We start from the raw sequence: 21,453 nt of genomic DNA, 5'->3' as shown, positions 1-21,453 counted from the left end.
GACTTGGCAACATCCAATATTGTTATTTATTTTTCAGCAGACGATAATAATTTTTGATTTCTTCACGGTTCAGTCGAAGGAAAAGTTTTTTTTGTATTTAAAAATAAAAATGGATAAACCAAATGAATTGGATTTTTCATCAAGTGAATTCAACGCTCTAGAGGCATTGTTAAGTCCCGATGTCACCGTCCCTGTTCCCGAAGCGCCGATGTACGACAACTTAGGACAATTCGTCTCGACGTTAAATCGTGCAAGAGCAAAACAAGCACAAGGCGATGTAAGATTTCATTTGGTCGTGTGATTTCAGAATGATAAAACTTTGATTTAATTTCATATAGAACTAGTAGTTACAATTGATATGCATACAGTTTTGATTTGGCTTTTTTTCAAATTCAGGGTGCAGGTCCAAGTACTCGTGAGAGCAATCAAGCAACCATCAACACCCTTAACAGTCTCAACCCATTAAAGAGAAAATTTCTTCCCCATCAAGGTAATTGCAATGCATTAATTGCACATGACAAGCAAGTTATGCATGATTTCATACATTTCCCTGGTATTCTGGTAATTGGTAACTAGTTTTCGTATATTCAACAAGTAGCCTATGATCCTTGCTGTTGATTTCGTAAGACAACCGCTAGATGTCCTAAGCTTCCACTACGCTCACGACCGCAAAACTTGCGCAACAAACAAACCAAAACCAGATCTGATAAAAAAAAATAATAAAAATAGACTGACGTGACTGACTGAAAATCGGAACAAGAAATCTCTCTGCTTCAATTTTCCCGACGTCACGGTCACTTAGTTCCGCATTTAATAGGCCATGGCTATTACGTTTGAACGGCAATGTATAATTGTATAGTGAGTTGATTTCGAATGCGACCCTTCGTGCCGCACGTGTGCGAGTCTTAACAAACAAACAAAAAACGCTGCGTCGCTGAAATCTGTGCCGAGGAAAGCAAAAACCTCAGGTCCCTGCCCACCTTTTTATTTTTCTTTCTCCTGCGTTGTTTCTTTTATTCGCTAAAATCGTGTCGTCGCTACGGCGATGTAACGGTAGGTTGGGATTAGGTCTTGTTTATTCTTCTGCGACTCCTACTGCTGCCTCTTATGGCTCGAAGGGCATTTGATGTTGGTTCGTTTTTGGTAGTTGGTCCTTTTCGTTTTACTGTCAAAACCTTTGGAATGGATTGCGCGATCCCGCCCGCTGCTATACGGCTGTATCGAATATCTTTTTGCCCAATCTCACTCACACTCGCAGGCACTTAAAAAGAGAGCCGAGTGTCGTCAAAAAGGCGGCGCAAGAGCCAACCACCCACACCCTACTCAAAAATGTTGCACCATTCCGGCGAAAGATATGGCCTCATCGTTCCGGCCAACACAAGACGACGACCCGTTTTGGAATGTCCGAGAAGGAGTTGCTGCTTCTTCTTTTTTTTCTTTATTTCTGCTTCTCTTTTTGCTTTTCGCCGGATGGCATTCAAATTGCGCTACTCACGCTCTATAACCCTATCGTCGAGGGCCATTGCCGCTGATGCAACAACCCTTTTTTTCCCCCCGTCTCCTGTAAATGTATGCGTAAGCGGAGGGAGGGACCTGTTTCCTTTTTTCTTCTTAAATGTTTGGCTCTTTTTTTCTTTTTTCTTTTATTATAGTCTTCGCCATGTATACTGTGGTATTCCATTCTCGCCCGTCGGTGGTGTTTGCGCATGCCCTCACTGACCCACATCGTCCAACAAGGGCTTATTGTAAAAATGTAAAGAAAGGAAGTAAAGGGATAGAAACAAAAAAAACACTGAAAATAAATAACCATGCCCGCCGGGAGAAAAGGTGCTTCAAGAGAAAGAAGCAACAGGTAATAATTTGAATGGCGAAAAAAACCAAAAAGACAAGAACGGTTATGAAAGACGGTGCGCTCCCTGTATGGAGACGAAACTACACTGGGCCGCTAAATTACAACCACAACCTGTAGGCTAGATTTGGTCTAAACAATTTATTGTTGAAAATGTTAATCATTTACATTATGTTTTTTTTTTTTTAAAGGGGAATTGACGAATACTGATTGGTGGTCACTGTTGTATATCATTTTCAGAACCGGTTATGGGCCGAGGCCGGAGTCGGCCGCAACGTAATCTACTCACGCGCATGGACGAGGTCACAAGAGGTCCTATGAGCGTCCTACGCAATTGCATGATCAACAAAACGCGAGTCAAGGTACGACACGATACTACCACTGAATAGTCAACTGACGTTTGTTTCTTCGTTCACCGTCTCTTACGACTATCGACGATTTTGTTCGAGTGCAAGAATCTCATTTCAAGAGAGCGACAGAGAAACTTGCATTTGGATAGATCGTTCCCACCCAAACTTGGGAGGATGCCCGAAATTGTCAACTTGTTACACGTTTCCCAAGTTGAGTCTAAGCGAATAGTAACTTGGACAACTTGGTGATGTCAAACACACAAGTCACATGGACAACTGCAAGAGGCGTATAGAAATGGTTGGGAAAAGCGAGGGTGGAGCAGCTCCTTGGGAAGTTTCGCGAGGAAAGAGAACACGGACACATTTCGTTCGTAGCCATTTCCTGTCGTCGTAGTTTTTCTTTTGTATCGACTAGTTGTTGACGACGACGTTGTACAAGTTATTTTTTCTTCTGCCATTCTTACAAACCACCTACGTGCATTGTAACCAAGCGAAGGGGAGTTTTCGAGGAAGGAAACGAAAGGGAAGGAAGCAAGCGCCAGGAAAAATAGTAGATGAAAGTATATATAAGGCGCCAAGCGTTCGGTAGCCCAATGTAGAGAGGGCAACAACCCCCCGGTGCTTTTTCTCAGTTTGTGTAGAGTCGATTACGTGTACCCAAAAGTCGTCCCTCTCTACTGCTGCTGCCCTTTCGGGAAGCAACAAGCGCTCAAGTTATAATTCCTGGTGTGGTATGTTATCACATGTCCTTACGATCCCTCCTCTCTCGTTCCGTATGGTATCGAACGTGTAATAATAATGAACGGTCGTTTCTTTTCGGATCGTACGTTGAACCCGAAACTCCCCCCCCTCCTCCTTCCAACTTTTTCCCCCGTCGATAAGGGCATGAAGAGATTTCTTGTATATGTGTCGGGGCAGCTTTTTTCTTTTCTTTATTTTCGTCGATTCCAACCTCTTCAATCAATTTCCTGTGACGTCAAAATGTGTTCCTTTTCTTTGCTTTTTTGTTACTTTGATTATTTTGGTTCGCTTGACCGGCAACGATTGAATCCTCCATTGATGGGTTGAGACGGACGAGTTCATTCCACGCCATTTAGTCATCACCAGACGAGCCCTTGGGTTATCGATACCATTCTTTTTACCATTTTCTTACAAAAGGACCTGTCTCAAGTATTGTTTCTTATAGCATAGATATAGCGGGTTGAATGGCAGCTTATCTCCTGTTGCTCTTTTTTTCCTCCCTTTTCCTTGTCGGCATTGAACTCTTATTTTCCGGAACAGTTAAAAGTTTGAGAGGGCAGAATAATTGAACATTCTTTTAGGACCAAGTAGTCTACTTATTAGAGCATACAGCCATACAGTAGTGGGGGTGCATGTGTGTAATGTTGTTGTTTGGGAGGGATGCTGAGGCTTCAGGGGTGGACATTCCAAGTTGTCTGAAATCACAAGGAGGCTCGAACCGCTTTTGATTTTCTTTGAGAGAAGAAGATGTATTTATAATCATCCTTGATCATCAAGAATAAATATCCGAAAGGAGCTAGAAAGAAGGGAGAAGATAACGGGTCCCGGGGTTTCTGGTTGTTGCGCAATCTTCGCCTATCGGGGGTTATAGTATAGTAAGTAGTTGAGAGACTCTAGTGTGTGTAGGTGTGCGTTGTGTGGAGAAAGAGAGGGGAGCGATGAATAGAAAAAGACAATCCTCCTATCTGTGAAGAGAGAAAGAAAATGGGATTTAAAGGGAATTGTTGTTGTTGTGTTGTTCGACACAAGTGGTTCTCTCCGTCTATTCTTTCTTCAATCTTGATTCTTATTTTACCAAGGGGGGTTCTTCTGTTCGGCTTTTAAATTTATTTTCCAACTCATTTTCTTCTTTCTTCTTTTGGAAGGGAAACAAAAATCTTTTCTTCATTTTTACATTCCCTTTTTTGAATAGTTGAGTAGATTTTTTCTTTCTTTCTATCTATCTATCTACCTTCTTTCACGGTTCAACCAGCAGAGAGTAGGTCATGCACGCCGACCGACGAACGAAGCGTTTTTACATACATATGCAACGTAGTAGACGCGCCGTTAGCGGACTCCCGAAACAACGACGTGCACATCGCGCGATGCAAAATATTTGTAATGAATCGAGAGATGCCATGCGCAACTTTGTATTATATCTGCGTCAAATCGGCCAGGGATTTTTTCTGGGATTTTCACACACAAAGAATTTTACAGGTTTTACAACGGACGAACGAAATTCAGAGTAGATTTTGTCTGTCTTCTATTTTGCATTCGCCGATAAATATAAAAAAGTTGTGCGCCAAGTGAAATAAGAAGTTTTCGGGGTCTCGGGTTACCCCCCTCTGGTTTTTCTTGTTGGGTGGGGTGAAAAGAGAGAGAATTTTTTCATCATCGTCATCTTTTTTTTTTCCGCTTAGATTCACCTGTTCTTGTGAGTGAACACACGACGAAGATGAAATAATACGTCCCGACTGATTCCTTCCCATGGCCCGAGTCCTTCTTCTCTCATTCTCTTTTCATTCGTGTTTTTTTCTTTCTTTCTTTCTTACCTACGTTGTTGTTGTCCGTCTGTCTCTCCCTCTTTTCATTCTCTCAACAGTCGAACCGTGAAGGCAGAGAGCCGCCCACAGCCAGAGAGAACCCCCCCACAAAATAAAGAGGCAAGAGTACCGTTAGATTCTTGGGTCGCTCAACTCGTGAGACGACGGTCGGGAGGAACCGAAGAAAATCGAAAGAAAATAAAAAATACAAAATTTTCTTTCAACAAAACCAAACAAAAAATAGAAAATAAAAAATCCTTTGGCAAGAAGAGGCAGTCAGAATGGACATGGAGAAACTGTTGGGGGGAACTTGATCGGAGGGACGATTTTTTTTTTTTCCTTCTAAAATGTTTTGACTCGGGTTCGTCTCCCATTTGATCTTTTATTATTATTGCTGCCTGGGTATATATTTTGGCATCAGCGCCCAAACGAGTGGGACATCTGCATCTGTGCGGATGAGACCGGATTGTCTGACCCACGTTGGGTGCGTCGCGTCCGCACGCACAGTTCAACGTTTCCTTTTGGTCATGAATTTGTCTGCTTTTTTTTCCCGTTCAGGTTTGGATACGAGGAGCGACGTGGATCCGCGGTTTCTGCATCGGCTACATCGCCGCATTCGATAAACAGTGGAACTTGGCAATGACCGACGTCGACGAAACATTTACGCGTCGGCGCCACAGGAAGACTCCCATTTTGGGTAACGTTTCATTTACATTATTATTTCGTTTTTAAAAAGACAAAATTGCCATTTTCTCCGCGCTTGGTCGAACAAATTTCCCGTGAAAAGAAAACGTCCGTCAACGCTCCTTGTTGACGTGTTGGCCAGAGAGACCTTGCCACACACGTACCTAGTCCTAGCCACTACCCACTACGTAATCCTTTCTTATTCACCTCGCCCTTGGCTGACCGAAATACGAGCTCGCCAACTGACCTTCAATCGACAGCCTCTCTCTCTCTCTCTCTCTCTCAGCGTTACTCACTCACCTTCGCAATAGTTTTGCACCTGCGACTGAACGAACGAAATGAAATCAACAAGAAGGGAATCGGGCATTTTGACGGCCAAAAAAAAGGATTGTTTACCGACCGACCAATAACAACAATAGGGTATTATAAGCAAAAAGGCTAAATGTACACGACAGGGACGCGTGTCAGCACAACCGACTCCTTGTCTGAGATTGGGAACCTGACCTTAGTCTCAAGGTAAACTTGTCCTTATAGACCGCCCGCCCAATCGACACACTGCGTTCGTTCAAAACAGCGTCACTCGAATGCAATTTCTCGAGTTGGTTCAAAAGACAAGCATCTCCATCCTTCCCTTAAGGTCGCTTTCTTCACGCTGGAGGTTACACGCTAGTTTGGGCTAGAGCTCCTCCCGTTTTTTTGTTTTTTTTTCTCATTTTCAAGGGTGATATGGGCCTTGTTTTTTATTTGACGCAATTGGTCGAGGACAAGGTCAGCAACTGTAACACTTTTGCGAGCGCAAGTTTTCTATTTAAAAATATATAAGAAACACAAGTATTTTTTTCTTGGCACGATCTAATCAAAAGAATAGCCGGCGGTCATCGTTTCATTCTTCGGCTTCCCCCTCTTTTTTCTTTATTTCGCAAAAGTTCCTGACTACCTTAGAAAAGTGCACACACCCTTTTTTACCAGCTGCCCCGCCTTGGGTCCCGAATTTTTCAAGAGCTGGGGCTGCTGCTGCTGCTGGGGGGGACCTGTAATAAAGGCGCAAAGTGCTTACAAATTCGAGGAAATGAGAATCAGCTTCCATTTGTATATTTTACTGGGCATATTTTTTGGTTTCGTAATAAAAGAGACACCTGACTCGACTGCCAGCTCCTCCTCCTCCCTTCTTCTCCTGTTGTTATCTAATAACGGGTCCCGACCGTTGACGATCTCCTCCTCTGCTCTGTTTTCTTATTTCAAAACGGTTCGGCGTCTTTTTGATGACGAAGTCGGAGAGAAAGAAAAAACAAAATGCAGCCCTGAAATATTAGCATAATCATCATCGTAATGGCTGGTCCGCCCATGTTAATGAAGATCCGATTGCTTAAATTAAACAAGAAAAATGCGATAGAAATTCTTCCCTTTCCCGTTTTCTTTTTAATCCAAACAAAACGTCAAGAATCTCCGCGTCAGTGTGCAATGTTGAGCTTTATGACCTTGGCCGGAAACCTTCACCGTTCCAATCCCGCCCGCTTGACTCGGTTTTCTTTGGCGTTTATGGGCACACGGACGGGACCAGACCCCGGGCAGAACACAACCAGCAGCTGATGGAAAAAAAGCGAAGAAAAATGTTGAAACGGCGGGGAATAAAAACGCGGGTGGGGTCCTTGTGGGACAACAACTTTGGTACGGACTAGGCGGTAGGATCGTGTGACATTGGCGCACCTTTTAGCACGTCTTTCTTTCTCTTTTTTTTTTGCCAACCTTCAAGTTCACAACTTCACAATCGTGGCCAGGGTCAGATTCTCATTTGGGTTGGAGTCCTCGACCAGAGAAAAGCCAAAAAAAAATTCAAGTCGAAAAGAGAAAAAGAAGAACGAAGGGAAGGCCGCCGTCAATTAGCCACTGACTTGATTCTATTTTTTAAAATGTTGCGGTTTGTTTTGTTTGTTTTTTTTCGTTCAGGTCCGGTAGATCACATCACGGAGGCCCTGGGCTCGTTGACGACGTCTAGCGACGACAGTAAAGACAAAATTCCTTCGGCTCCTGGACCGTCGAATCAGAGGAAGAGCGATCCTTTGACGGGATTGGCGGTCCAACGTCAACCGATTGACCGGAGAGAGGAACTGTGCCAGAGGCACGTCCAGCAGCTCTTCATCCGTGGCGAACAAGTGGCTCTTGTTTCAGTTTTACCTCTCTGACATTTGTTGAATCATTTTGTTTTGTAGGTTTTTCTGATCTTGTCTGTCGAGTTATCATAATGCAAACGACTCGAACCTTCCCCGCAACCGTGTCAGAGAAATAAAAGAAAACAAAACTTATGACGGGGAAAGAAAAAAAAAACAACGAAAAAGCGGGTTATTATTATGGCTGTTATTAAAAGAAATCAAAGACTGTGTGTGCGGCCCATTGTTGTTTTTTTCCAAATAAAGACGGCGATGGATTGAAGCGAGCAATTCAACTCACGACCGAACGCTTTTTGTAGCTGCACGGTGAGTCTCTCTCACGTTGCCCATTTTCGAATGTTTCAAAAGAAAAAAGAAAAGAATCGGGGAGGAGTTTTCTTGTTAGATTGCCGTTTGATTTAGTTCTTTTCTTTTCAATTTTTCTTTGGCTTTTTGGCTTTTTTTTTTTGATGGTCGACTTGATGCCACATTCACCGATTCACGGTCGACGTGTCCTTTTGGGCGGCAACCCAAGACAACAATGCTTTTCTCGTCTGTTGCCTTGGCTGCGAGATTGGTCTTGATTCCCCCCGTCGTCTCGTTTGTGCAGAGATTTTGGCGATACGCCGTTAGAGAACCGCACGCGAAACGTTTGCAGAATTGAAAAGAAAACCAAACGAGTCAGGTCCTCCTCACCACCCACCCAAAAAAAGAAACAAAACAACAACAAAAATAGGCCAAAACCTGCTGATGTCCAAAAAAACTTCTTTCGACATCGGAGGAATCTCGTCGTCGTCGCCATCGATCCTTGGGTTTTTTACCGTTAGACTCTCTTGTTATTACATCAGCGCTTTTTTTCAGCTAACTGGCAATTGCGCCAGTTACTATGTGAAAGTTAAACAACAACAACAACAACAACAACAAAAAAAGGGAACCGGAGAGACAATTCTTGGAAATCATTTGGCAAGAAAAAATGAATCCGATCAAAATCCGATATTGAATAAAAATAATAACGAGGAATACCTTCGCGTGAGATTTTGACGACATTGATGGAGTTGTCGATCCTCCTTCCACCCAACCGAGAGGCTGGCAGAAAACAAAAATCAAGGCGCCATTTTCAAAATATTTTTTTGCACACCTCCCGTCGTGTAAAAAACAAACACAAATTTTTCTCTTCCGTTTGGCCAGTAGTACGGACGTCGTCGGTAATGAGTTCCGAGCTGTTGTTGTTGTTGTTGTTCTTGCCCAGGACTTTGTGCGAGCGTGGGCGTATGTACATAAGACAACTGCACGAATAGAAGACAAGTCTTTCGGGGACTGGCGATTGTCCAAGATCAACAAGACGCAAAGGCAAATAGGAAACTCTCTGCTTTTCTTAAACACAATGTGGACTGAACGGGATGATGACGCCGGCCTTCCACCTAACGTCAACAAAAAGAAAAGGCCAAAAGCCAAACAGAACAAAAGTAGGCTCGTCTCCGTGTCCTAACTGGCAGGTTCAGTTTCAACCCCCGGTCCCTTTTGGGTGTCGACCGATGTGCAGACCACCTCCATCGTTTACTTTTCGAACCCCCCTGTTCAATGGAGTTGTTTGTAGCCGCTGTCCAACAGACTGAACTGGGAGCGTGATCAATGAATCGAGTCGGCTCCTTACGGGACTTTGTGGTGATCTTGCTGGCCAAAGATAATGGAAGGTGTCGTCGTCACGATGGACCCACGTTTTTCTCTGCCTGATGACGTCACCGGTTGAAGAAGAACAACCCTGTCATTTGAGCTTTATGCTTACTCGGCTGCTCTTCAGATGACCATCATCTTCCCACCTTATTAGCGTTCACGCAAGCTGCTGACGACGCCGTTTTGCCTCTTGACACTATCGGACCGATTCTTTTTGGCAAGCGAAAAACCTTCAACCAAACGCGAATTGTTGGCGCAACGCGAGTGTGACCTATTTTTCTCTTTACCGAATTTCGAGGCGTGTCGATTTATCGACCAGACTAATAAACCAAAAAGGAGTTTTTCTTTTTTCTTTTTTTTTCTTTTGTCGTTATTTACCTGTGAAATAAAAATAGCCATTTTCGCATTCGATGCAATCGCAATAAACTCGAGCCGCAGGGGGTATATCGTAGTAATAGAAATAGTTCTCGGAGTTGTGAATGGACATAAAAATGGGAAGAAAACAAAGACGTGGGGGGGGGGGGGGGGGAGGTCGCGGATTGTTGCAACTTTGTTGTTTCCTATTTCTTATCGAATGGCTTTTGATGGAAATGGGAAAAACAGCGGGGGCGAGCGCCGGCGTTTCCGTGCGGTCAAGTTGTTGGTGGCGTGCACATAAGTCTCGCCATCCCCCCTAAGAGGAAAGGCCGAAGAAAAATGAATATAACGGGAAAAATTTTTCTTTCGTCGCTGTTTCTATTTATCCCCATGACACGTCGGCCACCGATGAATGGCCACTTCTCCGCTCTTCATCTTTGGCCGTATAGTAATAGTAGTAAAAGAAAAATGAATTAACACCAACGGTCAATTGATTGAAAATAGTTGCGGGTTGCGTCCATCAAGAAAAATTCAACTTGTCGGTCTGTTGTCGTTCCCGCTTTCAGACAAGGGACGGGACAAATAATCGAGCGACTCTCTCGTCAAGTTCAACTTGGAATCTCCCCAACAAAACTTTTCCAGCCCTTTCAAAATATACGAAACACATTCCGTTCCGCTGTGCAGCAGCGCAACTTGTTGTTGTTGTTGTTGTTGCGAGCAGTTACACAGTGCGTTTCTCCGAGCGTGACTCTGGTCGTTTATTCACGCTTTGATTCTGTATTACAGTGCCAGCCGGTCGATTTTCTTCTTCTTCTTCTTCGTTTACACAATCAACCCGCCGTCATCATCATTACGGACCATTTTGTGTGTGAGGACGAGCGCGCGAGCCGAGCCGAGCCAACAGCTGTTGTGTCTGTGCGTGTGTTGATTTCTTTTGCCGGAGAATTGGCGATAGATGACGCAATAACGGTCGGATATGATAATGATAATGATTCGGCGCGCTCAACGTGGGCAGCAATAAGGGACGCAGGCCAAAAAGAAAAAGAAAAAGAGAAAAGCTGAGGGGCCCCACATCTCTCGGTCCATTCACCTGTGGCTGCTGCTGCTGCCCGTCCGTCCGTCGCAAAAGGCGTGAGTGTAAATGAGTCATAAACCATGCTGCTGACTTGTACAACTGCTACTACTACTACACACACACACCATCATTTCTTTTGAAATAAAAGAGTGTATATCTCGAAAGTTAAGTAGCCCAGCAACGTCTTGTCCAACTGCCACGTCATGTCACCCAAAAGTGGAGGAAAAAAGTCAACGATCGTTTTGATCCTCCCTCTCTAAATGCGATCATCACATCATCACAGACAGTCCCGCCGTCCTTTTCCTTTAGCTTTTTTTAACACACTCAGCTCGGCGCTGGCCATCTCTCTCTCTCTCTCTCTCTCTCTGCGTGCACTGGCGGCGTTTGGCCAGTCTCGAAATAGCTGGACGCTGCTGTCACGCTTCTTCTTCTTCTTCCGCGGCGGCTCGTTTTCCCGTTTCTTTTTTAATTCCGCCCCGTCTGCTCAACGTCCATTCATTCGTCTACGACACCACCCTCCTTCTCTTGCTCTAGAGTTTATTTTTCACGTCATTCGAGGGAAATCTAATAACCGTCGTAATCGTTAAAAGAAAATTCTGTCAAGAGAGAAAATACAAAACAAATACGCAAGATGGGTTTCACCCAACTGCTGCTGCCGGTCGTTATAATATATAGACTGGGCGGGAAATGAACGGTCCATCAACACCGTTTGGTATATAATAGTAGCCAATAGACGGGAGACAAACGTGTAATAATAGCGTCGGCCGATATCTGGTTCTTGTTATATTTAACTGTACAATATCGGGCCCAGGGTATTTAAACGTATTAGATTCTACGGTTCGCCAATCAACATAAATACCACAAGTGGTATTACAGAGAGAGAGAGAAGAAGCCAGCGAGTCTAACGGTATTTTTAGAAGAAGAAGAAGAAAAATAATAATAATAAGAAGAAGAAGATGGTGTGGTAACGCGCTGCTGCTGCTGCTGATAACGTGTTTTGTCTGCTGCGGCCATATCGCGTTGGATGTGGCCGCGAATTGAACGCAAGGCCATCGCGCCCGCACGTCGTCATTCCCTGCGGTGAGCACACGCTCGTCTCTCTCTCGCAAACCCGAAGCGAGAGCCGAATGCTTACCAAAATCGTAACCGACCCCGCGTGTTTCTCACTTTATTCGTGATCGATCCCGATCGATTTTCGGTTTGTCTTGTCTCATCTTTCCCTCATTTTTTTCTCTCGAAAAAATCTACCGGGAACTTTTTGTCTAAACGGACGACAGAAAACAAAAAGAGAGATGAATAAAATATGCGCAGCAAGTGCACCGTGAGACATGAGGGTCATAGTGGTAATGGTGGTAGTGGCAATGGTGGCGGTGGCAATGGTGGACCCTGACCACACAAACGAGAAGAGAAAAAAATAAAATAAAAAAAAACTCACGCAACAAAACCGGCGCAAACTCGGCGGCCGCCGACCTTGGCCTCCCTTTTTTTTCTCTCTCTCTCTACACACGTTCGACTTGCGGCACGATAGCGGCCGCGGTCGGTTTGGCTTGTTACGACGATATGTATGCACAAGGTTAATGTCTGAAGGTCTCCATCTCTCTCTCTGTGTGTGTGTGTGTGCAGAAGGTCTTCCTTTTATTTGCCTTTTCATTTTTCCATGAAATCGAATAAGTTAACTTTTTTTTTTCTATCTTTCTATCTTTCCCGAATGATGAAATCATTTCTGCCAGGCGTTGGGAGAACGTGAGCGTAGAAGATAGACGGTGATGATGTAACGTGATACCGGGGCGGCCGAGCCCGTTTCTCATCTTTCGTCAGTCAAATATTCTTCGAAGACATTGTGGATAGGGAAATACATTTTCCTCGTGGAAAAAAGAAAAATTTAGCGATTCGTGCAAATCGTAGGATATCGATCATGATTTCGTTATTCCCAGTCGTGTCCCGCCAGCGCATTCACGACTGGGGGGAGAAAAAAAAAAAAAACGAATTTCCTTTTTTTTCTTTGGCTGGGAAAAAAAAAACTACCGTCTACGTGGTAGTTGCGGTGGTCTCGATTGCGATGAAACGTGACCAGTGTCGTGACACTGATGAAGAACTCTGGCGGTATTAATAATACACTCATTCAGTCAGCTTAACTGCCATGTTCTTCTTTTAAAAACAATAATCGGTCGGTTTTTTATTATTTCCCTTTTAATGATCTCCTTTCTTTTTCAAGTTCTTCTTGGGTACCCGGTACCGTTGCATTCTTCCATCTTTCCCACAAAAACACGGAATCAAACAAGAGATTCGGTAGAGGAATAAGGAAAGAAAAATAAACGGTGATAAGACAAGAGCTAAGAACACGACGTCGTTTGGAATATTCTGGTCCTCCACTTGGTCAGGTTTCTCTTTAATTGAATGAAGGAACTTCCAAGTTCAAGCGTCACGTTTAGACGGCCGACTGTTATGGGGGGGTGACGAATCAAATGGCCGCCGGACGCAAAATCGTCAAGGATCTTTTTTTTCCTGCAGTCGAAACGAGACATATGACTGTGTGGCGCGGCCCTCATTCTTGTTGCTGCACGACTTTGCACGAGAAGGGATGGGTTTCGGAGTCCTCGAAATGTGTTCTTGGTACTACTAAATCCCGAAGCTGCTGAATGCTGTTTTAGCTGCCTTGACCTCCTTTTGGCAGATACACCCTCCCTCTTCTCCTGTGTACGTCATTTGAATATCGCCAACACGTTCGGATCCGCCTTCAATTACTATTTAGTTCCCGCGTGATTCGCAATCGTTACACTACACCTTAAACGGCAATGCGATTTATCCATCCATCAATCCATCGTGGACTTTCAAAAGAAGAAAAAAAAATGATTATTTCGGGCGTGTTCACCAGTTTGAAAATGAACTAAAAAGGTAAAAAAATGGCCATTGAATCATCGCACCGCCCGATTGGGATGATTTAATGGCCCAGTCAAAATGACGTCAATCGAAAAAAAAAAGAACTGGGTCCGAGTAATAATATAACCGTGGCGGGTGCGGAACCTTTTAGCGTGATCGCGTTGTTGTCTCGTACATTGTGCGTCTTTAGTTGCGGGGCGAACATGTAATAAACAGTTAAGGATGTGAATTATGTTGCCCATGAAAAAGATACGACACCCAATTCCTCCCCGGGCCACTGGCAAGAAAAAAAAATCAAAATCAAAATCGACGATGAAAACCGAAAAAAAAAGGATGGACGAATCACGACGTCAAACAACAAACAGCACGTCTAGCTCTTCGTTTTCTCTCCTTTTTGTAACTCGGCAACGCTCGTTGAGGTTTGGGCGCCGTTCAAACGAACGGAGCGAGGATCGATTGAATTTTGATTGGATTCGCGTCGTTCTGCTCGATTGTCTCTTTTTCTATCCGCACAAACCATCAGCTGATGATCGTTCCATCATTAATATCTTCGATCTGGATGGTGCGGAGTGGGTTCTTTATTTAAAAATGAAGTTCCCTCTCGTCTCATCCATCTTGTGCGGAAGCGGGACCGTAGAGTGCCATCACGATCCAGAATAAAAAACAAAAAATAAACAAAACGGCCGCTGTACGATTCATCATCAGCTCACACGGTGGGCCAAGCCCCAAACAACAACAACAACACCGCAACTGCAGCATCAGACAACAACTATTACCTCGTCTGCCAACAACAAGTACACACACGAAATTCAACAAGTGAGTCACATTGATCAACAAGTTCCTATCGCCAAAAACAGCGCAGAACTAAAAAAATCGGTTCAAAATATTTTGATTGGAAGATGATTCGACTTGTTGTTTTAGGCCTCGTATCGTCGATATCGAACGACCTTGGAGCGGCGGGAGAGATTACATGTAGAGTGGAGTCGACGACCCAAAAAAAGTATCGGCGTGAATTTTTCAAATATGGATGCGGAAGTCTGAAGCCAACGACGACCAAGGAGATTTCGATACAGTTTGTTGTTGATTGTACAGTCAAACGATACCAACGATGACGTCAAACCAAATAATCGAAACTCTCTCAAGTCAGATAAGACAGCAAGAATAAACACCAAGTGTGTCGGGGCACTTCCTTAATCGGCAGCGACCGGCAACTTTGTGTGGTCCCCATCTTTTCCAATTTTTTCGCTGTCAAACTGAAATAACTGACCCGAAAATGTCGTCCTTTTTGGCTCCGTCTACGTTTTTATCCGATTCTGCAACATCAGCCGATTCCAGTTTCCTTTTCGGCCTATCCCAAAATTCAAAATGGTGACCAACCAGAATTCGAGAAACAAATCTTGTTTCACTTGACTGGCGATTTCGGACGAAAAAAATGGCCCATGAGAAGATTGTACATCCCAACTTGAGCGAATGAAAACAAGTTTTTTCTTAGTGGTTTTTTTAAATTGTGATACAAGAAATAAGTCCTGATCGGGACCACCTGCTGAAACCCAAACAAACCGGCCTCGATTTTTTTTTCTTTTTCTTAACACTAAAGCAATTGAAATAAAAAAAAAAGCTTACCTTAGAAATTCCCGGCAAGTACTCAAGAAGATTGGGTTGATTTCAGGGTAGGACGTAGCCAATGGTTGTTTTGAGGGAATGTCGTGTTTTATTCCTTCTTATTTTTTCGCAATTTCTTGCAGGGTCGAGGTGATTTCTTCGAAAGGGAAGAAGAAAAAAAACCTTCGAGTTGCGTGAATATTCCAAACAACAAGGCGCAAACACACGAACTGCACACAAGACACGTATTAAACACACGAAGCACGCAAACTCACGGAGGGGGAGAACACTGAAATTGGCACTGCGATGATATGATGTCACTGTTTCTCTATTCGAATCACGAATTTCTTTTCTTTCTTTTCTCAATCAATAATTATTAAATAAGCCCATCAGCCGGTTGGCAGGCGCGATGCCCGAAAAAAGGCAGAATCTGAAGGAAATCACTGGAGAGTGTTGCAACAACACAGGAAGGTCGTTGCGATCCTGTCGCAGTCAGAGGATGAGCAGCAGAGAGACAAGGAATTGCCAGCCATTTTTTTTCTTTCTGGACAACGGGCGTGTCACGTTCCACCTGCGACAAATTCACAAAACAGGAATTAAGACGAGTTAGTTTTTTCTTTGTTTTTCGCTTGGGGAAAATATGTGACAAGAAAATGTGGATGAAGAAGCCAAAATGGTGAGACAGGTAATGTGCACTTGTGAGTGTACTGGACGAGAGTCTACACAGCACAGACACACGCAGGTATACGTAGAGAAAGTCAAGGTCAACGCCCTCCGAAATTCTTCAAGGCCCCCCTCTTCTTCTGCTTGTACGTGATGGAAGGTAAACCCCCCCCCCCTCCCTTCCTGCTCACCTCCCTCTTTTTCACCTTTTTCTAGTGCGTTCTTTTGGAGGTGGGGGGGGGGGGGGCTGTCGCTCCTTTTGCAGGTCAAAGTGGATCGACCAGGGGAAGAAAAAAAAACATTGGAAAAAATATCACGAAGTCGGTGAATTTCTACGTTTTCAATGATAGCTACTTGTGCTGTTTCAATTCCAGCCATTTCGGCGTGATTGGCTAATAACTTGTTGGGTGGTGGTGAAATTGCCTAGTCACGCGGGCGCGCAACATGTCAACTCGATTGCGCACAGGGTCGTGGGAGGATTGGGGCTGTTGTGCAGTTGTACGTAGCTACGAACTACAAAGCCAAATAATACAGGTGGTCGGACAGAGATTGAAATGATGGACATCATCTGAATCAACAAGTGTTTGCTGAGAGAGTCCAAACATCTGGCTATTCCTAATTAGATTAATCTCAATAGCATTGGGGAGAGAGAGAAATTACGTCGATAGTTATACTGGCGGGCTTATATAATGGCAAATTGGGCAAATCAAATTGGTCGTTCATAAATCAGTCGAGCGGCTGAACGATACGAGCCGAGGAATAAAAGGTGATTCATTCTCCCTATTTCTTTTTTTGAAAAAAAAGAAGAAGAAGAAGAAAACCCAGGAAACCGCACACGGTCCGACGAACACGTCGGTGTTGACCGCAACCATCGACGTGTCAGCCCCGTCTACCAGTAGGGGTATATAAATAAACAGATAGTCTATATAGCCACATATTGATTTGAGCTATTGAGAGAAGAAGAAGAAATGAAGTTGTTTCGGTCGGGAGTCCCGGAGCAACAACAACAAACCCCTCCAAAAAGTCGAATAGTGGCGGCGTTTGCGGTGGTTGCGGTGAAGGGAATTTTCGGAATGATATGCAGCTGCTGCTCCTGTTGCATTGCAGTTCAGCCATTTTATTTTTTTTGGCCTGTTGCAGGACCTTTTTTTTTCTTTTACTATTACGACTGTCGTGCATTTTCAAGGTCTGCGACACACACGAACGGAATATTAAAATAAAAAGGGGGAAAAGCTACTCTCCGATTGATTTGAAATTCGGACATGGAAATGAACCGGGACACAACTTGGCATTAGAATGGCAAAGGACAAAGAAAATGATAATCCACGGTCTTTTTCTCTTCCTTACGTGATTGGTTGAATGGGTCACTGGTAAAGTGTCAAATTTCTTCTGGCTATTTGCATCCAAAGTTCTGAGGGAGTCACTTCTGCATCAAAGGGTGGACACAACACGATAATCCGTTCGGTTCAAATTCAAACGCGTGGCCGCGCTCAAATGGGATTTCAAACAAACCCAAAAAAACAAACAGAACACACGAAACGACGAAACGAAATAATCACTGCAACCGAAATAAATAAATGAACACACGTCACGACACACCAAACTCCTTTCTTTATGATTCCAGTTGAATGAGAGGGGGAAAAACAACAACTCAAATGTCTAAATAAATTTTAAAAAATCCGGACGAAAGGATCACTAGGTACGACGATGTGTTAAAAAATGGTAACAACCGAAAAATTGATCCGGCATCCGACACGAAAAACAAAAATCCGGGTGATGGAAAACCGAAAATTTCCAAAATAAAAATAACGGAGGAGCGAAACGAACGTGTGCGATGCGGACCGTGGTCGGCGCTAGACTGGCGATACAAAACTCAAAGACCTCCTCCTTCCCTCTCTTTTGCTTTGGCTCTCTCCTCCCCTTTTCCAGAGGAGGGTGGGGTGGGGGGGCCAGCCATATATACGCGTGTGTATAAATACAAGCCCCAGTGTGTGTATACAGCACACACACACACACACACACACTCACAAATTCTTGTTTTCCACCCAAAAAAATAGAGAGAAAAAGGAAGAAACCTCCAAGAGAAAAGAGAAAAAACCTTTAGACTTTTGGGGTTTTTAATTTTTCGGGAGGGCCGGCAACTCTCGCACGTGAGCCTTGAACAACAGTCGACGGGGCCACTCGCTCGCCTTCATTTGCCTAACCAAAAGTCCAACAGATATGCATAAATCATCGATTTACAGATTTGAATTTCCCGCTTTGATTGATATTTATGCAAATCGAGAAAATGGAGTCCAGGGTCGTTTCCGTTTAACCGTTTTCTTGTTGTTCGCTGGACACCATTGTTTCCAATGTCACACAAATAAAATAGGAAATCCGCAAGTGGATAACAGTCTAAATTTTAAAAATATATATAAAAAGAGACCAGTCAATCGACGTCGATGGCCCGTGTGATGGATCCCTAGCGCAAAACTGGGGAGATTTGACCGCCATGAAAATTCGGGAAACCCAACAAAAATCATTGATCGTATTATTATTACATAAATTATTATTTCTTTCTCTACTTTTTTTTGTCGATTCAAAAAATATCGCGCAGTTGAAAAACCAATTGAACGTCGTGTCACTTTCCTCCTCTCAACGTTGAGTTGATTTGCGTCAGCTACAATCTACGCCATGTGTGTGTAATAGTCGTAATAATCATAATAACATACCAGCAGCAGCAGCAGCAGCAGCAGCAACTGTGCAGCACGTAGTGGCGTCTCTAGTCGCTTCTCTTTTCTCTTGTCTGGCCGTTGGTTGTACCGCGTCGAAGGAAAAGTCAACATCCGGACCGGACGTTCACCCGAATTGTTTTGGTGTATGTGTGTGTGTGTGTGTGTGCACGCTGTTCACGTTCGGACGCGCGCGGGAAATTTGAAAAACGAAACGAAATGCCACCGCCACCATTCCTGGCTGTAAAATATTTTTTTTTCAAATCAATTATTCGAATTTCTTAGTGACAGTTGGAGAAAAAGTTAACGGAGAAATGGCCTAGTACGATCGAAACTTAACTTTAACTCTTTGCTGCTATGCACGAAAAGTGTAAAGTTCGCCAACAGGTAACAATTTGATGAAGACGCGGCCATTTGTCGTGTTCAACTTTGACGAAGATATGACGCAGCTTCTTCTTCTCTGCTGCTGCTGCTGCTGGCCTCGCCCATTAAAAAGTAACTGTTCATGTCATGTCGACTTTTTTTTTTAGGTCGTCCACCTAAATCACATCTAGACAGTCCGCACCAAAGTTTCTGAAAAAAAAAAGGCAAATGGGATTGAACCTTATTACGACACAAGTGCATGTCTCTCTGTGGGTGTTGGCTCAACTTGTTTTACACGACAGCCGTCGGACGACAATTGACGGAATTTAATGGACGGCCAAAAGAAATAAAAAAGGTAACCAACAAGTTATTTGCCTGCGGAGTGGCCGGCCGGCCTCCCCGCGTTCCAATCAAACCTGTTTGAACGATCAGCATGATGTTCGATGATGGGTTGGCTGATGGATCCGTAGGTTCGGGGCTGCCGACGCCGGCCGGACGGGCATCGGACCGGCACGGAATCGTGAGCCTCCATCGATCGTGCAGCGCCTCAATCCAATTTGGGCCGAGTTCTAAGTTGAAAGAATCAAAATTCAAATGAATCACAATTTAAAAAAAAATTTATAGTTAATGTGTTTGCGTAATAATCATCGGGGAGGGCGGGGCAGATTGGGAAATGACACATGAATGTATGAAACAGTGTAGCTTGCGGACCTAGTGATGGAAACTCTAATGTTTGATGTATCAGAGAAAAGAGTAATTGAATTAACTTGTCCGGCACACACAAATCTAATTCTTTACGGATTCTTTCGGCCAACCCCCCCCCCCCCCCCCACTGCACCTCTTTTTTAGCCAATTACCAACTGATTCATCTTATTGATTTTTGATCATCCTAGTATTCCCGATTGACTGATGGGGTTTCCACTTTTTCCTTTTTGACTGGATCCAACCTTGTCTCTGGACTAGAGTCCCGAGCGCTGCTGGACATACCTGCAAGAAAATATGCAGTTTCAGTGTAGCAGCAGAGGCTTCTGGGTGCGTTGTAGCTACGTGTTAGGCGTAAGCGTATTGTGTCATGATGTCACACACAACTCACATTCCAGCAGTTGCTGGTCATGTGAGCGCAGAGACACGAGTCTGACGTCTTTTTCTCCTTGCAGAGTCCGCCAGTCGGTCAAGTCCCGAAAACATTTTTCGTGTCGACTCTTCTCTCTCCTCCTGTAAGGTTTCTCACTCACGCACCTTTCTTGTTCTTTCACCATCAACCCCCTCACGGAGTCATGGGTGACCAGTTCATCTCCACCCCCACCAACCACCGCCCATCTTCTTGCAGCTTTTTTTCTTTCTCTAAAGTCTTTCCTTAAAGCTTGTTAGTCGACGGCACGTGCCGACATTCGTCACCGTTGATTTTTCTTTTGTGTGTTTTATTATGATTCGCCCCCCGGGTTTGTTTATGCCGTTTCTTTCTTACCGATGCCTTTGTCTTGTCGACGTATCGAAACCCCCTCCACGAAAATCGCCCACCTGACCCGCCGGGGCTTTAAGATTCACGTCACTGGCCGTTCACGTGAGCAGAGCTCGCCAACGTAAGGTGTGATCAGATTTGTATACGGACTGCGGATACTATAGTTGAAATAAGCGGTGGCCGGGCCCATTGTGTGTTCATCCGGCAGGTGACATTCGGGCGCCAGGCGCCAACAAAATTTCCTTTCGGGAGAAAAATAAAAGAAAATGTGGAAAAAAAAAGGCGTCGATGAACTTGGTGAACTCTTGGCGGAGCCTTACGACGCCAAGTTTCGCACGGCCGGGAGGAGTGAAATCAAATTACGGGGTGGATATAGACGGAAAATAATAACTAATTAGACGAGAAGAAGGCAATGACTATTTCCCGGCCTGCTGGATGTAATATTTATTAAATATTTTATAATGCGACACGCACAACTTGATGCGTGAGTCACGTAGCACCCTTTCATTAGCATACATCTAGAGTCGGTCGAATGTGAAGCTATAGAGAGAGGATTTCGTTGTTCGAGTGCGCGCTGAACGTTGTATATAGAAATTTTCGTTATTGGATTACATTAGGTAACATTGCGCATCGCGCTCGGGCTGTCAAGCGCGCAATATGTCCGTTTTTTTTTTCTCCCCTTTCCTGTAGAATTCCAACAGTTCTTTTATTATTTCTTTTATTTTTCATTTTCACGCCGAGTGGCAAGTTGAAGAGGAAAAAAAAACAAAAAATAACCCGTCGTCGCTGCGGAAAAGAAGAAAAAAGTGGATACATTTCGACAATGTCCAGATTGAATTGGATTATTTTCTCAACAGGAGATATTGTCCAGTTGCACAGTGTTGTCCAAAAAGTGCTTAATCAATACATCAACAGACTACACCTAAGAGATAATGGAGGTCTTTTTGATCTGCGCTATGTCGCCCTTATAATTTTATTTTTCAGCTTTTTCATACTCCAACGTCTTTTTTTTTTTCCTTTTCCTTATTTTATTTTATTTTTTTTCTTTTTCCTGCCGGTGTTTTCTCAGTCCCCACGGACGGGAAAGATGGAG

At 44.0% G+C, this 21,453-nt stretch overlaps 2 protein-coding genes and 1 long non-coding RNA gene across 4 annotated transcripts in view; 2 read left to right on the top strand and 1 right to left on the bottom strand.

Moving 5' to 3' along the window:
• LOC124332537 (ecdysone-induced protein 74EF-like) overlaps positions 1–17,694 on the bottom strand; it is a 53,439-nt gene extending 35,745 nt beyond the window's left edge. Inside the window, exons 1-2 of one of the 2 annotated variants that reach the window (XM_046788893.1) lie at positions 17,172–17,694; positions 15,183–15,732 (exon numbers count right to left, since the gene is read on the bottom strand). The gene's annotated coding sequence lies outside the window, so the exon portion shown is untranslated. The remainder of the gene's footprint in view (positions 1–15,182; positions 15,733–17,171) is intronic. The other variant, XM_046788894.1, reaches the window with a different exon arrangement.
• LOC124337859 overlaps positions 1–21,453 on the top strand; it is a 639,313-nt gene that overhangs the window by 308,923 nt on the left and 308,937 nt on the right. The gene's annotated exons all lie outside the window — the stretch shown is intronic.
• On the top strand, positions 59–7,876 carry LOC124336683 (U7 snRNA-associated Sm-like protein LSm11). Its single transcript, XM_046790469.1, has 6 exons — positions 59–277; positions 397–490; positions 2,090–2,211; positions 5,301–5,439; positions 7,374–7,579; positions 7,637–7,876. Exons 1-6 carry the CDS (start codon positions 110–112, stop codon positions 7,667–7,669), a joined length of 762 nt encoding a protein of 253 aa, XP_046646425.1. The 5' UTR covers positions 59–109; the 3' UTR covers positions 7,670–7,876.

The sequence above is a fragment of the Daphnia pulicaria genome, chromosome 1 (genome assembly GCF_021234035.1).
Source record: "Daphnia pulicaria isolate SC F1-1A chromosome 1, SC_F0-13Bv2, whole genome shotgun sequence".
Taxonomy (NCBI): Eukaryota; Metazoa; Arthropoda; class Branchiopoda; order Diplostraca; family Daphniidae; genus Daphnia; species Daphnia pulicaria.
Note: the sequence above shows the minus strand (reverse complement) of the source record. Positions and strands in the feature narration are given on the sequence as shown.

What these genes read in the sequence shown, in the direction of transcription:
- LOC124336683 (XM_046790469.1), top strand. Translation starts at nt 110, where the DNA reads ATGGATAAACCAAATGAATTGGATTTTTCATCAAGTGAATTCAACGCT. An exon ending in TCAACAAAACGCGAGTCAAG is followed by an intron (nt 2,212 to 5,300) that starts GTACGACACGAT and finishes TTTCCCGTTCAG; the next exon opens with GTTTGGATACGAGGAGCGAC. An exon ending in CAGGAAGACTCCCATTTTGG is followed by an intron (nt 5,440 to 7,373) that starts GTAACGTTTCAT and finishes TTTTTCGTTCAG; the next exon opens with GTCCGGTAGATCACATCACG.